We start from the raw sequence: 19,595 nt of genomic DNA, 5'->3' as shown, positions 1-19,595 counted from the left end.
AACTCCTGAAAGCCATGCACTTTTGAACACTGTTCGTATGTACTTGTTACATAACTCAGAGTCACTAGTAACATTGTTTAGAACAGTGAATGGTGTTAAAACACCACCATAGCACAGGGCTTTTTTTTTTTTTTTTTTTAGCTGAAAAACTCAAATAGACGTAGGAAACTATATTTAAGTGTCAGCACTTTTTATGTAAAAAAACCCTCTGTCACCAGAACTACTTTGTTTTCAGACTGGTGGCTATCACAAATGGACAGATAACTGGAAAACCAGGTACACAAGATGGGCAGCTGGAGAACCAAAAGAGAAAAATGCTTGTGTCTACCTAGATCTTGATGGTACTTGGAAAACAGCATCCTGCAATGAAAGCTACTTCTCAGTTTGTAAGACTTCAGATGGTAAGCACATTTAATGCAATAATTTTAAAGACACACTCATAAGTCTAAGTCTCATAAAGTCTGCCTAATCCTAGAGACCTTGCTCTGGCTTGGGTTAAAACCTTCAGAGGAGTATACTTCAGGGTACTATCTACCTCCTTGAAGTATCTGGAGTTTTGCTATTGGATGATATATGAATTCAGGCACATGAAAGCCTCTTGTACAAATGGATCTGACTGCACTGCTTCCATGGTAGCTGTAGCCATTTGCATAAAATGAACATATTTTCCTCTTTCTGAGATGTGAACATAAATTGCACTTGAGGTTGTGTGTAATACGAATAAGTGCTGGGGATGTGCACTGGCTGTGTGGACTGCAGCACCTGAGACAAAATACAGGCAAAAGTTTCACTTCCATTCACTGCTGCTAAAGCTAAAGTAGTTTTGATGTCAGTGTAAGATCCTTGTGAATGATACATTAACTTTTTTTTGTAGAGGTATGCAGGGGCACGTTTGCTTGCAGATTTTTTAGTTGTTTTGCCTTCTTGAAGTTTGAAAGGCATCATAATATAGGCTCTCCCTGGTGGATTCAAGATAGATTTAGGCATTTGAAAGTGGGTTCTGAGTTAATCTCTTAAGTCATACATTTGTACAGAGTTGAATTGGAGTTGCATGCAAGAGCAGAAACAGGGACTAATTGTGCAGAGATATGTTCTCCTGATGGCTCTTTGTGCAAAGTGACAACAGACAAAGAAAAAGCATCCATACAATATAGGACTGTGATACCAATGATTCACTAGCCTACAACAGCTTTATATGTTGTGGTGCACATTTGAGATCCATACCATCCCTCAGGATTTGCTTTCTTGAGAGTACTGCCAATACAGTAAGTTAGATGCTGCAGGAGCTTATCTGTTTCCTTGTCCTACAAAACATGGCTGGAGAAATAAGATGTTTGACTGCCTGTCTCTCTCTGTTGCCTGGGCTGGGGGTCTGTAGCCAGGAACAGAGCTAAAGCTAGGTAAGAGACATTTACACACATAGCCTGCCTCAGAGGTTAGTTATAGTTATAGTTATATATATATATAACTATATATATATAGTTATAGTTATACTGCATTAGTTATAATGCAGTAACAATTGCATACCATATGGCTTCTTTTAGCTATGGCTCCTACTGACCCTGCTCAGCTGCCTGGAGACTGCCCTGAAGCAGCTGAACTCCAAGCTTGGATCCCTTACCGTGGCCACTGCTACTACCTTGAAGCATCAACTGGGACGAGCTGGGCAGTGGCTTCCCTTGAGTGTACTCAGCTAGGTGAGAGACTTCATTATCAGCTGAAGAGATGTGTACAAAACTGTATGCAAAATGTACATAAAAATGTAAAACACTGATAAAAGAAAAAATAAAATTAGCAATAATTTCTTTACTTACCAAACTACTGTTCTAAATCTGGCACAATGAAAATAAACTGACACAAGCAACTGCAAAGTGTTTGTCCTACCAGGGGCCGAAGCCTCCCCAGGTGTGGAGGTCCCCATCAGCTCCTGGGTTCTGAGGCACCATCCTGGGTGTGGTGGGGGTAGTCCATGGCCACCAAGCACATCCAGGGCTCTGTCATCAACAAAAAGCAATGGGAGGGGAGTCACCAGAGTAGCATGCACAATACTTCCAAAAGTTTTACTGTTTGTACAGGCTTGAAAGAAGAGGTCATTGCAGCAGTTGCTCACATAGGTTATGGTTATTTGCTTGCTAATATCTTTCAGGTGCTACCTTGGTTTCAGTAGAAACCATGGACGAATCTGACTTTCTGATCCATGCAATACAACCACTTGGAAATAAAGTAGGAGGCTTCTGGATAGGACTTTACCAAAATGTGGATGGTAATATCTTACTCCCAATATTTAATTTTAAACTGTCTTTCAGATATGAGAAACTTAAAGATAGCTGTATTTTTACAAAAGCTGAAGTTGTCTTCTGCTGCTGAGTGGTTTACTATTATGTTTGAAGTAACTTTCTGAGTAACTTTCTGAAGTAACTTTCTGAGCTTTTTTTTCCACTCCGTGCTGCTCTTCAGGTCAGTGGTTGTGGCTAGACAATGCTACACTGGACTTTGTCAACTGGGAGGACAAAGCTTCCTCTGTGGAGCATCACTGCGTTGAAATGACTGCACCATCTGGCTATTGGGACAACATTGATTGTTCTTTGGAAAAAGGATTTATCTGCAAAAAACCCAAAGGTAATTCTTTAGTGACTCAGTCCTTAGGAACAGAGCAGATCTGTTTACCAGTAACTGTCATAGCACTCCATTACAGGTCTTGAAGTTGTTTCTGACAGTTTCACGTGGCATATCCCACTTGTCTGAACACCTGTAGATTCCTGGTTTTGCACACTGTGAGCTCTTCACATGTCTTCTGTCTGAACTCACATGGAAATATGGTAACACACTGCATGCATCCTAGCTTGAGAATGAGACTTTCAGAAAACTTTTGTATACTTAACACAAGCATTGGTAGGGCATCTGTCAAACACTTGTGTAACTGTTGTGTAACAGTTGTTATACCCTTACAAGGAGGAAAAAATGTGAATAATCAAGCTTCTTTTGCAAGTTTGTTATATGCAAAAACTATATTACTACCCAGTGTCAAAATCTGGCTTAATTTTGGGTTTGATTCAATAACCTTTAAGTCAGTAATGCTTCAGGGATACTATAAGGCCATCTGTTTATGTTGCAATAGTAACCCAGTAATTCCAAAAACAATAATTGAAAATTTGAGTTTAGCTTTTAATCATTTTACAAATATAGTCTTTTATTAAAACAAACAAACAAACTGAAATGTAACCAAGAAGCAGTAATCTCCCATGCACTGTTAATTTTCATGCTTAAATCAGTTCATAGCCGTAGCAGTAAATCAGTTAGTCCCCATTAGAGACTTACCAAGAACATACAGATCAAATTCTATTCCATATAGTGCAAAAATAATGAGAAAGCACTAAATTCCTTCAAGTCATACAAGGCTCTCTTACGTGTACTGGTACTTTGTTTCTATTCATTTTACATTCTGCTCTCTAATTTCATTTTACTTTTCACCTTTATAACTTCTCTGGATAGCAAGTGTGTTTTCACACTGTAATGTAAAAGAGGTAAGAGGAGAAATGTTTTCTTGATAATTCAGGGAGACTTGATTCAGAACAGTTTTTCCTACTGTATAAGAACATCCAATGTGTTTAATTCTTCTTTTCTAAGTGTCAAACATTTTTCACAAGTCTTCAACAAAAAAAGACTTCATAAAGGTACTGTCTTTTTCTCTGTCTCTTTCTTATGCATAAGAAAAATTGAAAGATTACAGACTTGATTCAGAGGGCATCTTCCGAGGGAAGATGTTCAAGAATCTTAAACATAATTTTAACAGTAGAATCATACTGGACATGCAGAACTTTCCAAAATGTGCTGAGAAATTAATCTCCAGAGTTGCACACGGTGCTCTAAAGTATATTAAAATCAAGATTTCAGGAAAAACATGAAAAGGTACTTTTACATGAACATAGAAAAGAGTCTACTTAAATGTTGTTAGATATAAAAACAATATAAATTTTAAAATAAATGAATATTATAGATTGATAATGTTAAACAGGAAGGAAAATCCTTAATAACATTTTTTTTGCCTCACTTATGTTGCTTTTTCTAATAGACACGTGTTATTAATGCAATAGTAATACTTCAGGTGGTTTTGTTCCTGTATAATTCTAGCAAAATAGTAAAACTCATGAATTCTAATGAAGTGTCATATCATTTCTCTCTGACATTCACTGAAGTTGAGCCAAGTGGGAGCCCTCTAAAGCAAAAAGGTAAGAGCTTTAATCAGAAAAGTAATAAAAACCTAAACACAAGAAGCACTTAAAATGAGTTTTCCCAAATCACCTCCATTCAGAGAACAAGCCCTACTGAGAGCTGCTGGTTATACATGGTTATAAATTGTTCAGAATAAACCCATGGGACCTGTTACAAGCACTTGGTGGACTGGACTGCTACTGGGCTAACTCTGAGCTGACAATCTCAGCAATGACCCAACTTGTGACTGTCTTTGAGAACAGACACACAGAGCTTTAACTAGACTGGTAAAACCTATGTAGATGCATAGGTATTCCATGTATTCCATACATACTATTGTAAATAATGTAACAAAAAATATTGAAAAAAAATATTTCAAAATAATTAACATCCCATATCCCTATCTAAAGCAAGAATTTTCATTAATTTTTTATGAGCATCCACTGCATGCACTGTATATCCCTGCAACCCAGATTCACTAAAACAATATTAGCTTTAGCAAGACAGACCTGGCTGCTGATCAGCCATTCAGGGCTCACATTTACATTGAACAGACTCCAAGTTCAAGAAGGAGAGAATATTTCCTTGCTTTTTGTGTTGTATGTGGAATAAAAGATTACTAAGATTTCTCACAGTTATATGCATTTATTTCAGGCAAGGAAGAGAATGAAGAGACTCACCCACCTGTTAATCTCTCTCTTTGGCCACTCATTTTCTTGGCTATTATCTCTCTTTTTGGAGCTGGCATGTCAGTCTATTTCTACAAGAGAAAAAAACAAAACCTACAAACAGATTCTGACAATGAAACACTTCCCTAATGTTGTGTTGTAGTAATGTGATGTAATGTAATGTAGTAATGTTATAATGTAATGTGTCCTGTAGGATGTATGACTTCAGAGGAACAAGTCACTTGCTGATATTAAAAGATGTCTCTCTTAAAACTCTCCAATGAGGATCCTGAGAATCTTAAATAAATGCCTTTCTCTTTGTTGCACTAACAGTCTCTTTTGTATCATGCATATTACACAAAATCAGAATTCTGGATTGATGATATAGTTTCATAACAGTCAGGATGTTCTCAAGTGCCTTAGCAGAAACACTAGTGTCAAAATCTTGTCAAGAACAAATAAAAGTACTGAAAACAGACTATAAAAGTCAACCAGTGAGAATGAATGTTCAGTGAAATGTGTTTGCTATTTAGAATTGTCTTGCCATGACTTTGTGAACTCTGCAAAGAATTGGAAAAAAAAACTGTTGCAGTCTTAAGACAATTTTGCCCCACAAACTTCACTCCATCAGACCAGAACTTTCATTGTTCTTTACTGATTGTACTTGCCTATTATACTTACTGATAACATGGTGCTTCATATATTTTTCTCAGGAAACACCAGGAAAGAAAACTGTCACATTTTCACTTTTTGCTAAGAAAAATACAGTTTTGGATACAAAGGATATGAAGCTCAAATGTAGGCTTTTGTCTTTTTTCAGTCTTATAATAAAATTGTAAGCTGTAGTATGTTTGCTAACATGAATTACAATATTATCATCTTGCATTCTTCTCTTTTGTTAATGCTTTGAAATAAATAAAGTAAACCAAGAGAGAGGAACAGGAAGAGAGGTGTAACTGTCTGTGCAAAACCTCTTTCATTAATAACAACAGCTTCTCTCCCTGTCACTTTGAATTCAACTTGAAGAAACAGCAACTTGTCATTTTTAGATGTGAGGAAATAGGAACTGAAAACTAAGGAATTCAGCAGATTATACCGTACTAAGAATCTGCAAGAAAACTAAGTTTAAAATGTTATGGAAACACTGCAAAATAGCATTTGAGTGAGCTGCAGTTATAATTTAGACACTAACCACTTTATGGGGAAGATTGTTTAGCCTGTTACAAGGAGATTACCAGTAGCCTTTAACATCCAACATCTTCACTTCTTTCAGACCTTTGACAATTAGTAAAAAACAGTCTAGCCTCAAAGTGTGCTTTCAAAGCAAGCATGGTAGCAGTGTAGAAAAAAAGCAATTTTTGCCCTTAAAATGAACAGTAGTTCACAATGCACCAAAAACTGCAGATCCTGTAAAATTTGCTTGTTTTCTTCTAGGTATGCAGAATGGTGACATTATAGAGATGTACTGAACCACTGGGGTTTTGCCTCCTTTTATTTCTGTGATGTAAAGGCTAAAGCAGAGACTGAGTTTTTAATCAATGATGCTTCACTCTAGGTTTATTATCACTGATAGCCAAATTGCTTTTTAAGAGAGTCAACCTTTGTAGCACCTCAGTGACTGCTCTGTATAAAATACTAGTAAAGTCCCAGAGAAAGATAAATGTCACCAGTTCTAGTTTCTCCATCCTTCATTTTTGGAAGGGTTTTTCACTCATCAAAGTGAGCAGTGTTTGCAATATGCACTCTATTTATTTCAAAATACCATGTGACAGGATATTTCCTTATTTAGAGTACAGAGCTTTTTCTCTGACACAGAGAAGGACCTGTCACTATCTTCACTCAGAAGGATTTTATACACTGCCAGTCTTACAGTCCAATTTTTGGTAGAGGAATGAAAAGCAAGTTATATTTGCAATGAGATTCTCCAGATTCCTAGTTTTAGTTTCCTTTGTGCATGGTTCATTACAGTCACTGGGTAAGTTTCCTATTTGTTTTTGTTTAAGCTAGATATGCAAATGCTTTTCTTTGGTCAGCTTTGCAGTTTCAATGCTTAAACTGGTTATTTTGTATTTATTATCACTTTTGATCCATGATCTAAAGGATATGTTGTGTATTATCCTGGCAGTTCTTGATTCACAGAATAAAAGAAGGGGGATGGAGAGATACTGGGAGAAATAGGGGTAATGAAAGTAGGATATGAAAACTGCAGTTACTTTCTGTGGAAATATTAAATCAAATGGCACAGTATGGGAGGGCAATGAGAGATGAGGAAGCATGGAGCTCTTTCTATTTACATTCCAGATCTCACCAATATTGCAGTGATCAAAGTGTTTTAGAGCCATGTTACAACAGCTGTGCAAGTTTCTCTCTCGGCTCCAATATGTGATGTATGAAAAGGAAGAACTGGTTCCTGTGCTCTAGTCTGACCAAATTAGAAGAATAGCTGTAGCCTGAATTCACTGGATGTAGCTATAGAGAGAAATGATAAAGCAGTAATGCATGCAGAACTGAGCAGATGAATGCTTTTGCATGAATGTGACACTTAGAACCATATATGAGGTATTTCAGGATAACAGAACACTTCTGTAGTACTTTGATGGTTTAAAAAGATGAAGCATTTCTAACCTTTATGAATCTGAGTTGAGGGACATTCTGCAAGACTTCTCCAAATGCAGAAAGGTGCAATTGAAACCTAATTTTTTTTACTGTGTTGAGATGCTCATGACAACCTGGTCTCTATTCTCTCTGGTCAGCTATCCTTTTGCTTTAAATAATTAATGGAAAGACAGAGTCGTAAAGCAGACTTACTGAGCCATTCAGAACAAAATGCGGAAAACTCACTGTTGTCTGAGATGTGGTTTTCTGTCTTCAGGAACCACAAATTATTAGCAACTTATCACAGAATTTGTCTTTCTGACAAAGTATCTATATAAGTCTCTAAATACAGTATTGATACCCCAAAATTTTACTAAAAAAATATTGTATTTAAAATATCCAGCTACCCAAGGGGAAAAAATGATAACGTTTAATTAAGGTGGTGTGACCTCTTAATTTAGATAGAGATATCATGATACCCAGATCCATTACTGAAAAGTCATAGTTGTAATTTTATGATTGTTTCCATACATCTTCTTAACCCTTTCATCCCTCTAGCTACCTTTACATTACAAGGAAATGCAAGTGGACAGCCATGTGTATTCCCCTTCAAATATGAAGGCAAAGAGTACTATGAGTGCACAGATGCTGGTAGGTCAGATGGCTGGCTCTGGTGTGCAACAACTGCAGACTTTGATGCTGATAAACTCTATGGATTTTGCCCACTAATAGGTAAGTCCTGCTTTTTATTTATTAACTTGTGCTAAAATGTTGTTGAGGAAACTCTACTGAGGTACTCAGTTCATTGCCAGCTGCCAATTCCACATCCTCATGACAAACCTTGTCAGAGTAGCCCCAGTTAAAATCATCCAATTGAGCATTAGCCCCAGTAGCCGTGTTCTCCCTCTATAGCAAGTGGAGAGGAAGAAGGGCTTCTGGAGGGCAGTTCAGCCCAGCCAGGGTCTGACTCACCTGCTGTAGTTGGATGAGAGAGGTGAGTAGGCTCCTTGATGCAAATCAAGTGCATGGCATGACCAGCATGAATTTAGAGTGATATCTCCCTTTCACAAAACTCCTGTTGCTCTTTATTCCTCAGGCATACCCTGTAGGTCAGTTCTTGCTGCAAGATATTGTTTTCTTCCCTTAACAACCACTTCCATTCTTGTTCTTGTCTCTTATTACCCCAGCCTACAACAGAAATGGTGCTGCTCAAATTATCTATCATCTTTGTACCAACTTCTGCACCAAATCAGTGTTTGGATTCCTCTCTCTTCTTCCCAGCTGCCTTCTCAGTAACATACCAGTTTCATGAGGTTTAGAGAGATTTTCTGTGGTTTGCAGAAAATCAGACTGCAGCTGATTGGTGCTACTACTACTGGTGGCTTTACTACATAGAAGCATAGAATTGGCAGGGCTGGTAGGGACCTTTGAGATCATTTAGTTCCAACCCCCCTTGCCATGGCCAAGAACACCTCCCACTAGATCAGGCTGCTCATAATCTCATCCAGCCTGGCCTTGAACACATCCAGGGATGGGGCTTCCACCAGCTCCCTGGGCAACCTGTTCCAGTGTCTCACCACCCTCATGGTGAAGAACTTTTTCCTCATGTCCAATCTAAATCTACCCTCCTCTATTTTTAATCTATTCCCCCTAGTCCTTCCATTCCCTGAGAACCTGAAGGGTCCCTCACCAGCTTTCTTGTAGGCCCCTTTAAGGTACTGGAAGGCTACAATAAGGTCTCTTTGGAGTCTTTTCTTCTCCAGACTGAATAACCCCAACTTTCTCAGTCTATCTTTGTAGGAGAGGTGCTCCAGCCCTTTGATCATTCTCGTGGCCCTTCTCTGGACACATTCCATAATGTCCATATCTTTCTTGTAATAAGGGCTCTAGATGCAGTATTCCAGGTGGGGTCTCACAAGAGTAGAAGGGGAGAATCACCTCCCTTAAACATACTTAATTAATTTGCTTTTAGTTTGTTGAGTGCCAAAATGCTAGCAGCAGTGCTCTATTTCACTTCTTCTTCCAGATGACACAGAAAGATTTTGGACAAAAGATGTATCAACTGGCATTCACTATCAAATAAATTCAGAATCATCTCTAACGTGGCACCAAGCAAGGAAAAGCTGTCAGCAGCAAAATACAGAGCTTTTAAGCATCACGGAGATACATGAGCAGGAATATGTTGGAGGTAAAGGATAGAGAACAAGACCTTAAAATATGTTATGGTGTTGTGCTGCCCCAGAGCTTTAGGCTGCCTTGTCTTCTGTCTCACCAAAGAAGGTAGGCTGGCAGGGCTGGCTCAGCAGCCACCAAAAGGGTGATAGTCTGAACTTCTCTTTCACTGGTTTGTTGTCTTTTATGAAGAATTGGTTGCAAAGCTCTACAGAGAGGGAAATGCCCCCATCCCAGCTTTGTGCTCCAGGTAGGAGCTACCACATCTTCTCCATCCTGTTCCAAGAGGAGAATTTTTTCCACTTGCCTTCATGCTGGTGCACTCATTCCTGAGGAGGATCTGGTCCTTAAGTTTACCTTTTTCCCTTGTATTTCAAGGATTATTGATCTTTCTAAGAGAACATATGATGATGGCTTGAGATAGGTACATAGGCATACGTTAACTCCAAATACTTCCAGTGGATTTCAGATACAAGCCTCATGTATCAGTATCATCCTAAATGTTGTGAAGGAGGCTTTGAAACCATTTGCACAGAAAAAAATCTAGAAGAAACTGATTGGCACATTGCCTTTGTAATCATGTAATGAAATTTTTTTGCAGAAAAATTTCAGCATAATTCCCAAATGAAAAAAGATATTTTTTACATCTCTTACATTGTATTGAAAGCAAGAGAAGTAAATGATTATTTAAGAAGTGAAATAAGATGTTCACATGCCATTTTAACTACTGACATCTCTGCTGAATCACTATTTGTTTGTTTACATATTCTACATGCACTTCAGTAGGTTAGAAAGCACTGGTTTGGGACAGGTTTAAAATGAAAAATATAAATTCTTTTACATTTGACTTTATTTCTTTTAGATGAACTTGCTGACAATGAGGATAGGGAGGCACAGATGACTTTTTTTTTCTTTTTTTTTTTTTTTTTTTTTTCCTAATTTAGAGCTAATTAAAAATTTCAGTTTTCCATTCTGGATTGGTTTGAACACTTTGAATTTCAACAGTGGATGGCAATGGGCTGGAGGCAGCCCTGTCAGATATTTAAATTGGGCTCCAGGTAAGAATAAGATCTATCTATTTTGTAATGTTTGAACAGATTCTGATAAGACATTGACCAATAAAAACTGCCCTAGCTACATTTATTTTAGGAAAGCCCACACTGATTTACAACAGTTGAAGATATAGACCTTTATTTTTTAAGGTCTGCACACTAATTTACAACAGTTGAAGTTCTAGACCTTTATTTTTTAAAGTACATATCTCAATTATAAAGTTCACTGTGGAGATCAGCTATAGCTGTTATCTAAGCAAAGAGCTTGCTTATGAAAGCAGAATGTAATTTGGGGTGATGTATAACCCTACAGATCAGAGACCAAAATTTTTCCATAATATGCTGTCCAAGAATATAAATATAAATCAGATCTTCCGAAAGTGGCAAAATATTTAGAAAATAATGGCATTATTCATCTGAAGAAATTTTAAATATTACGGAGAGGCTTACAGAGCCAGCTCGTAATTCCTCAACTGAAAAATTTCACTGGGCCACCTCAAGGAATGGAGACAGAGATGGGTTTGTGGTGCTTCTTACACATGGGCAGTTCTGTTTGCTTGTTGTTTTTTGTGGTCTTATGTTTTTGGGGTTTTTTTGTGCTGTAGAGTATTTCAAGCAATCTTCTGTTTTGGATAAGCTGTAAGATGGAATAATTAAACAGTCTCAGGCTATTTCTTTTCCTGTTTGCAGAGATTTTCACACACTGCAATGGAAAAGAGAAAATGTATTTAAATGATGAAATTCTTGAGATTTACTAGAGGAATGACAGAATTTAAAACAATATTTTCAAACTTTATAGTTTTTGACACAGAATAAAGATCTAACTTCAGCTGTTCTGTCTGTGAGCACCAGGATATGAGGAAAAGAACTAGAGATTCCTTGGTACTACCCTGACACAGGGTCAAGGGAGGGGCATTACTTCAGTCTCAAAGCACAGACCAAAAAAAGCATCCTACAAATGAGGGGGGGAGGTGGAGGTATTCCTCATATTAAGCATTAAATAAATAAGAAAATTTTAATATTTTTATTGATTATGTGATGGTTTTGTTATTAAAATTCTATTTTATTTCTTACTCAAAGGAAGTCCTTTCCTCCTCCCTGGGAAAATCTGTGGAGTGATGAATCCTAGAAAGAATGCTAGATGGGAAAACCAAGCATGTAACCAGAGACTTGGTTACATTTGTAAGAAGACAAACTTCAGTTCAAAGTCTGACATTATACCCAAAGGTAGGTTAGTAAAAAAAAAAGAAAGTTGTGGGTTGTTTTTTTTTTCTCTGGTTTTTTTTTTTTTTTTTGGCTGCAAGAAAGACCAGTCTGTAAAGATCTGCAGCATTGTTTTTTGACCAAGATGTTTCAAACTTTTGAAAAACACATCTGTAGATGCAAGCTCCAACTTTTATATATCGCCCTTGTTGTCCCATTGTGTATTAACCATTCCTAGAAGAACATTATTAATTTTGGTAAATCACTGTAATTCCTTTTTGCAAGACACATAGAAGCTGCTCTGTCAGGGCAACCAGTGCCAGCATTCAAATTTGCATAAATACAGTAGAAATGTTATGCTTCTCATTTGCTCCAAATAATCAATTGCAATGTCTCTAATATCAATGCAAACATTTTTGCTCTGATGTCAACAGTACCAATGCACAGGGCTCATAGGAGCAGAGCAGGAGGAGCAGCATTATTCACACAGACAACATTTCATCCATGGGCCACACTGACCTACGGTGTCAGTGACACTCCAGTGTTCATAAATATTTAAAGGACAGGTGTCAGGAGGATGGGACCAGACTCTGCATCAGTCTCCAGTGACAGGAAAAGGGGCAATGGTCACAAATTCAAGCACAGGAGGTTCAACCAAAACATAAGGAAAAGTTTCTTTACTGTAAGAGTAACAGTACTGGGGGCACTGGGACACGCTGCAGATAGAGGTGGTGGAGTCTCCATCTCTGGATATATTCAAAACCCATCTGGACACCAACCTTTGCCATCCACTCTAGGGAAACCTGCTCTGGCAGGAGGGTTGCACTAGGTGATCTCCAGAGGCCCCTTCCAATCCTGACATTCTGTGATTATGTGACACAACGTGGCTATGGACATGCCACATGCAGGAGGAATCTGCTGGAGGCTGTCATCTGGGAATGTTGTACTAAACCAGTAGATAAATAAGTGCAGAGAATCTTTATTCCTGTAACAGCCTTAAAAAGAAATGGAGAAGTGTATTTTTAAAGCAAGCTTAAATTAAGCTTTTAAAGATATTTAAGTACCTAAGTAATAAAAAAGCCACTGAGTTGATATGAAAACTACCAACTCTGTACTGATTTATATCTGATTTACTGACCTGCAGTGACCAAAGAGTTACTTCATGGTTTTCCATATATGAAGATTATGAGTGTGTTTGCAACAAGACACTGCCCAGGAGGCAGAGCCTAATGTCAGCCCCCTCAGGCAGCGTGGGACACGAAGACAAACTGAGCTCCAGAAGGCAAAGAGGGGAGAGGCTGATGCCTGCTTTGGTCTCTCTTTGTTCCCAGAGCATTCATTCAAATTGTATCTCTGACAGAATAGGGGACATTTTTTCATGTTTCTCTGCTCAAGGAGACATAATTTTATCTGCATATTTAGCATACTGTGCCTTAATGATATTTGTTTTTCACATGAATATATTTGCATTTATAACTACAGCTTGTTTATTCATATAGTCCAAGTATAGTGATCGAGAGGGCTCATTCTAGTGTCCTTTATTTTCTTCTTACAAAATTGCTCTGAAAAATTGTGCTTTAATTTTAGAAGAATTGAGACCTATTAAGTGCACAGATGGTTGGTTGCCGTATGCAGGCCACTGCTACAGCCTTCAACGAGAACTCAAAAAATGGAAAGATGCTCTGAGTTCATGTAAGCAGCAAGATGGAGATCTGGCAAGTGTCCACAACATTGCTGAATTCAGCTTTCTAGTGTCACAGCTTGGTTACAGTGAGTATGTATGTAGGCCTGTATTTTGTTTGCCCCATCTGTAAAATAAAAGCTAGGCTTCATATGAAATATGAAATGAAATCTGAAATGTCACAAGGAGAAGGCTAAGTCTTATTTGTGGCATTCTTTTATGTTGATTTAGTTGAAAAACATTGAAATACATTTATATTTATCAAAAAATAATGTACATTGTAAACTTTATAAAGTGGGAAAAGAAAAAAAATAGAGAATGTAAAGACCTCTAAAAAATTGCACTTTGAGCACCTTTATTCCATGTTTACATCTACATAACTGAGCTCCAAACATACAAGAAAATTAACTTCTTAGTGAAATCAAAACCTTTTGCTGAGGTTAACCTCTTTCTGTATGTCCTCCTAAGAAAATAGTATCTTTTCTCTTCTGATTTTCCTTGTATTGGTATTTACCAGTCTTGACACTTACCACACAGACTGGACTTGGTGAACAGTCCTGAGGAGCCATGAGAAACCCTCTAATGCTTTCTTATTAAGCAGATGTCTTCATGGCTTGAGCTCAGTACAGTCTGCTGGCAGGTGGGACACTCACTGTCCTACCCTTCATCCTAGGGACCATTTTTTTGTTCTGAAGTACAAATACGAGGTTTGTAATAAACCTCTGCTGGACAGGGAGAGCCTTATAGTTAATAAACTCAATATTTCTGGATGGAATCTGAGGTCTTTCCAGTACAGATAAGGATCTGCAGATCTGAGATCTGAGAGGAAAAGAGCATTTTTGTTAAAGCACAAAGGCCACCTCTCATGTACCACATCCCAGCTTTATCAGTTTCTTTATTCCAGGTGTGAAAATGTTCTCTGTATTGTAGAGCAGACCACAAGGAAACCTTTCTTTTCATACTTTAGAGCCAACGGAAGAGTTATGGCTGGGCCTGAATGACCTGAAATCTCACTTCTATTTTGAGTGGAGTGATGGGACTCCTGTGACCTTCACCAAATGGCAGCGCAGGCATCCCACCTACACAAGTGGTCTGGAGGACTGTGTTGTTATGAAGGGGCAGGTATAACCAAGCACACATTTTTTAGTAGTTCAATCTAATAACTACACTAGTCTGAAATCACTTGCCATTAGATACTTAGGAGTCATTTTTCATATTAACCTAAAATTGTTTTCTCCATAAATTTGGCACCAACCAAAAGTGATGTCCAGAGATCAGAAACAGAGAGGTTTCATTTTGCCAGTGTTATATTTAGAAATTTCTTGTTTGGTGAAAATCCGACACAGAACTTTTACATTGCATTCATTCTAATGCTGTAGCAATTGAAAGGAGTTGTAGCTCTGGGAGAGGAATGGGAATGAACTGGTTAATATATTGTGTGGTTATCTTAAATACTATCTGCTCCCTTCATTGTCCATTCGACATTATGTCCCCCTATGTCATTTCATTTAGGTCTGCAGATGTGACATAAAGAGTACTTACACATACCTGTCAAACACATAAAATTCTACATTATTTCTGACTGCTTAACTCATGCTCTTTATTATCTCATGATACATGGTTGTTTGGGTCTCTAGACACATTCACATGCATGTGCGTGCACAAGCATATGCACAATTTTAAATTTAAAATAACATGTTATGAAAATGTGGTTATTAAAAGAAATGTTATATTGTAGAAAAATATTGACACTTGCCAGTATTAGGCATCAGTATAATTGATCCTAAACCAGATACTATTGGGGAAAAAGCTCCTATTTACATTTTATTTTTCACGTAGTTCCTTGTTTAGAGGAAATCAATCATTTTTAGAGTGTTCTTGATGGATACAGTAGTTGGATTCCTTGCAACACACTCAGATGTGTATTATGACATTCCCACTGATCTATTTTGCCAGAAGTGTAGTTAAATAAAGTTGCTCTAAATGCAGACCCATTTGGCCAAGATGAGACATTTCTTTACAATCCTCCTCATGGAAAAGATGGCTGTTACACTAAGTAATGCCGAGACTCCAAGAAATAGCATTTATTTAATTCCTTCATTTCAAATCAGCATGAAATGGATCTTAAGCTGATCCTGACAGATGTATCTATTATTTTTTCTTTAATAAAGTATGTCTAGTGATGGTCTTCCTAAGTAGCATGTTTCAATGGGGTTTCTAGTGAAGAAAGAAAACTTAGGCTCTTTTTTTTTTTTTTTTTAATTAGTTTCTTCTCTCTGCTATTGTAGGATGGATATTGGGCAACTGATGTTTGTGATAAGCATCTTGGTTACATCTGTAAAAAGAAGTCTTTATCACACTCCTCAGAAAAAGAGACAATCAAGGATGCAGGCTGCCAGGAAGTAAATGTTCTCTCATAAATTAGTTATATTGGTGAAAATGAACAGCAATAAATTTACTGGGTCTTGCCTCATTTAGAATCTTTTGTTTATATTTTCTAGAAAATCTACTCTTAAAAAAACCTAGTTTTTCCTACTAAAATTTAACTAATAGATGTGCATTTTTCATTTTTCTCTGAAATACTTGAGAAAGTCGAGATTCATTTATGAAAACTGTCTTTACCTCCATTCCCTGATGAACCACCCTGTGATCAAATTACATATATATTATTAATTATAATTTCACCACTATTCTCTCTGTTTATGCTCTTAGCCTAACAATACACGTAAAATTACCAAAAGCCACTTTGTTTCTTCTCCTAGATCTGCTGTCTATTCAAAGTATTTATAAAGTCTTTACTATATAATAATAACAAAAGAAAGAAAATAATTTCAAAACATAGAAGGATAGACTCTTCTCAATAGTTCCCCCAGATGGACTATTTAGTTGGCCTTTGAGTTAAATCAGCAGGTTATTTTTTTCCAAATTAGTAATTTTTTCAGATTTTAACTTTTCAGTAAATCATTATATATATATTGGTCATCATAGGACTGCCTAAGAGCAGGAAGAAGCAGGGATGCTTTCCTCATATTTCTCTTTTCTACCTTCCCCACATACAAGCACTGATTTGGCTCAGAAAGTCTCCCCATTCATTCCACTTTAGGATGGCAAGCAGAGCTCTGGGGAGCTGTGCTTGTATGTGAATTCATTTCCATATTGCAACATTTTTGGATTTCAGTGTGTCAGACCCCCCAGTTCTGGAACACTGCAGCTCCCCCCTAAATGAATTACGGGCTCTGCATGGTGCAGTTTGCATAATCACAGCTTTACACAGCTCTGGAAAGCAATAGCAATTAGCACAGTCACAATTTCTTTTGATGAAAACTGAGATCTTAATGTCTTTCTTTAAATAAAAAGGCCTTTGTAGGAGCAAACTGCAACAAAATACAGCATTTGTTCATTAGATCAGCCCAGTCGCATCTAATTTTTAAGATTAGTTGCAACAAATTTAATACCTAATCTTTATACACAAAAACCAGAGCAAATTTCTGTATTGTAATCTCTTTCAGTTTCACATTAAGATCCTTATGTTTGTCTCAGGGTTGGAAAAGATACGGTTTTCACTGTTATTTGGTGGGCTCTGCACTTCTGATGTTCCTTGAAGCAAATAAGACATGTGAACAGAGCAAAGCTCATCTTGCTACAGTGGACAGCAGGTAGGAAAATATATATTTTTCATACTTCAAAATCAGTGCTTTTGATGGAGGAACTCACAATAATTGGTCTATTTTTGGAACTCTTCAAAGTGTTTTACCAGTGCTTTTCAAGAATTTTGTAGTAGTAAGCTGAATAAAACTATCCATGCAGAAAAAAAGACTAATCGATATTTCAGGACTTTCTACTTAATCCTTTAAAATAATTTTCACATCTGGGGATTCTTGAGTTAAACAGTTCTCTCCATTGTTCAGTTCCTAATTAAAGCAGCTTCAATGTTTTGAGGAGGTTTTTGTGTTTGGGTTTGGTTTGGTTGTTGTTTTGGGTTTTTTTTCTGTTGGAAAGTAGTTACTACAATTTTCATCTATTTACTGATGGGTGTTATGTAACAACATATATTTTCCTGAACTATTTGCTAAAGCAAATTTTGAACAAATGTAGGAAATTTTCCCTAGGACCTGCCCTACCCCAGCCAGCGTGTACTATCTCCAATTTACCTGTATCATGGGCTTTGCAGACTTCATTAACTCTGAGGAACATGACTATCTTCAGAGATGATGGGTAGCAGAGCTGACAGTTTTTGTAGGTCTGTTTATCTGGTCTTTTTGGTCTGTTTGAGGCACCTGAAAGATATGGAAGGACAAAGAAAATAGCAGAATACAACTAGTCCTAAGTGAGCAGTGACTTGCAACATTTCGCAGAACTGAGTGAGAAGGAGAGAAAATTCCTTTGGCTGAAAAAAGAAAGCTGTCCCTCATGAATTTCTTTGGACCACACTTACAAGGTTCAGGTTTTGCCTGAACTTCCCTGAGGGCCCGTTGCCTTGGGGTCGTGTTAACACCATAGCTATACCTTTATTTGTATCACTTAGACTAAGGTTACAAGGTTGTGAATGAACACTGTTTTCCACTACAGAAACGAGCAAGCCTTTCTGATTAGTCTGACGGGGCTGGGGTCTGAAAAATATTTCTGGATTGGCCTCTCCAACACAGAAGAACAAGGGAATTTCAGATGGACCACTGGTGAAACTCCTGTCTTCACAAACTGGAACACAGCAATGCCAGGTAACCTCTGCAAGGGCTCAACATTTGAGATTGGAGTACAGCTGGAATTCTTGTGGATTTCTGCTTCCCATTGCCTGGTCTTAGAAATTACAGTAGGCTCTTTCTTTTGTGCTTATAGCTGTAGGTGGCCAACATCATCAGACCTCATGTTTGGGCCAATGTAGCAGCCACAGCTGAGTGTCAGGTGCAAACGAATTGCATGTGAGGTTGTACAGAAGCAGATTTGTAATGGGTTAGACTGAAGACAGTACTGTGTGGGAGTTAACAAGGTCTGTGGTCTCATTTTTTCCAGCTTTTTAACTCCAGTAAACAACCCATCAGATCGAGAAAAATTATTATAGAGTTTTTTAATCCACAAAGTGTATATTCAAAAAGTGAGCAGCAAATGTCCAGCTGTCGACAGAACAGATCACATCTTGGCAATGCTTGCCTTCACAGTAGCTAGTTATGCCTTAAAAAACCTTTTTGTACCTGATACCAGGTCTCCTGAGATGTGATTATCTGGATATTGGGAGCGTTAAAGTAGTTGTAAGACCATCAGTCACATATGTAAATAAAATGAAGTGCAATTTGTCCTGTGGTTTCCCTAGGTAGCAAAATAAGGGGAAATGGTTAGGGACCTGCTGCACCACTTAGACACACACAAGTGTGTGGGGCTGGATAGGACCCATGCAAGGGTACTGAAGGAGCTGATGGAAGTATTCATCAAGCCATTTTCCATCATTTACCAATATTCTTGGGTGACTGGGGAGTTTTCGGTTGACTGGAGGTCAGCAAACATGGCCCCCATGTACAAGAAGAGCCAGAGGGAGGATACAAGGAGCTACAGGCCTGTCAGTCTGTCCTCAGTGCCAGGGAAGGTTAGGGAGTCCCATCATGTGACACATATAGAACAAACAGGCAATCAGGCCAAACCAGCATGGGTTCATGAAAAGCAGGTCCTGCTTGACTAATCTGATCTTCTACGACAAGGTGAACTCCCTTAGTGGATTATGGGAAAGGCTGTGGCTGGTGTTTATCTGGACTTTATTAAAGATTTTGACACCATTTTGCACAGCATTCTCCTGTCTGTTCAGGGCTTGGTCTGGTCTATGGTTTGCTGGGTAAAAACATGGCTGGATGAACAGACCTGAAGAGTTGTGCTGAATGGAGTTAAATCCAACTGAGGAATGGTCACAAGTGGTTTTTCCCAGGGCTCAGTGTTGGGGACACTTCTCTACAATATCAATGATCTGGACGAGAGGATGAAGTGCACCCTCAGTAACTTTGAAGACAACACTAGGTTGGACAGGAA

The 19,595-nt window shown here is 37.9% G+C and overlaps 2 protein-coding genes across 7 annotated transcripts in view; both read left to right on the top strand.

Moving 5' to 3' along the window:
- Positions 1-5,755, top strand: part of LOC139792167 (macrophage mannose receptor 1-like) — a 29,290-nt gene extending 23,535 nt beyond the window's left edge. Inside the window, exons 25-30 of the mRNA XM_071735111.1 lie at positions 236-401; positions 1,545-1,697; positions 2,147-2,263; positions 2,458-2,619; positions 4,197-4,229; positions 4,867-5,755. Of these exons, the coding sequence (XP_071591212.1) occupies positions 236-401; positions 1,545-1,697; positions 2,147-2,263; positions 2,458-2,619; positions 4,197-4,229; positions 4,867-5,030 (795 nt within the window). The 3' untranslated portion in view covers positions 5,031-5,755. The remainder of the gene's footprint in view (positions 1-235; positions 402-1,544; positions 1,698-2,146; positions 2,264-2,457; positions 2,620-4,196; positions 4,230-4,866) is intronic.
- Positions 5,756-5,945: 190 nt separating this feature from the next.
- Positions 5,946-19,595, top strand: part of LOC139792168 (macrophage mannose receptor 1-like) — a 36,574-nt gene continuing 22,924 nt past the window's right edge. For 2 of the 6 annotated variants that reach the window (XM_071735112.1, XM_071735115.1), the window contains exons 1-10: positions 5,946-6,855; positions 8,034-8,207; positions 9,502-9,663; positions 10,592-10,705; positions 11,780-11,926; positions 13,490-13,672; positions 14,551-14,705; positions 15,872-15,985; positions 17,124-17,239; positions 18,153-18,301. In XM_071735112.1, coding sequence (XP_071591213.1) covers positions 6,795-6,855; positions 8,034-8,207; positions 9,502-9,663; positions 10,592-10,705; positions 11,780-11,926; positions 13,490-13,672; positions 14,551-14,705; positions 15,872-15,985; positions 17,124-17,239; positions 18,153-18,301 — 1,375 coding nt within the window. In that variant the 5' untranslated portion in view covers positions 5,946-6,794. Of the gene's footprint in view, positions 6,856-8,033; positions 8,208-9,501; positions 9,756-10,591; positions 10,706-11,779; positions 11,927-13,489; positions 13,673-14,550; positions 14,706-15,871; positions 15,986-17,123; positions 17,240-18,152; positions 18,302-19,595 lie in introns of those variants that run through there. The other 4 variants (XM_071735114.1, XM_071735113.1, XM_071735116.1 and 1 more) reach the window with 4 other exon arrangements.

The sequence above is a fragment of the Heliangelus exortis genome, chromosome 2 (assembly GCF_036169615.1).
Source record: "Heliangelus exortis chromosome 2, bHelExo1.hap1, whole genome shotgun sequence".
Classification (NCBI taxonomy): domain Eukaryota; kingdom Metazoa; phylum Chordata; class Aves; order Apodiformes; family Trochilidae; genus Heliangelus; species Heliangelus exortis.
This window is presented reverse-complemented; position numbering and strand designations above follow the sequence as displayed.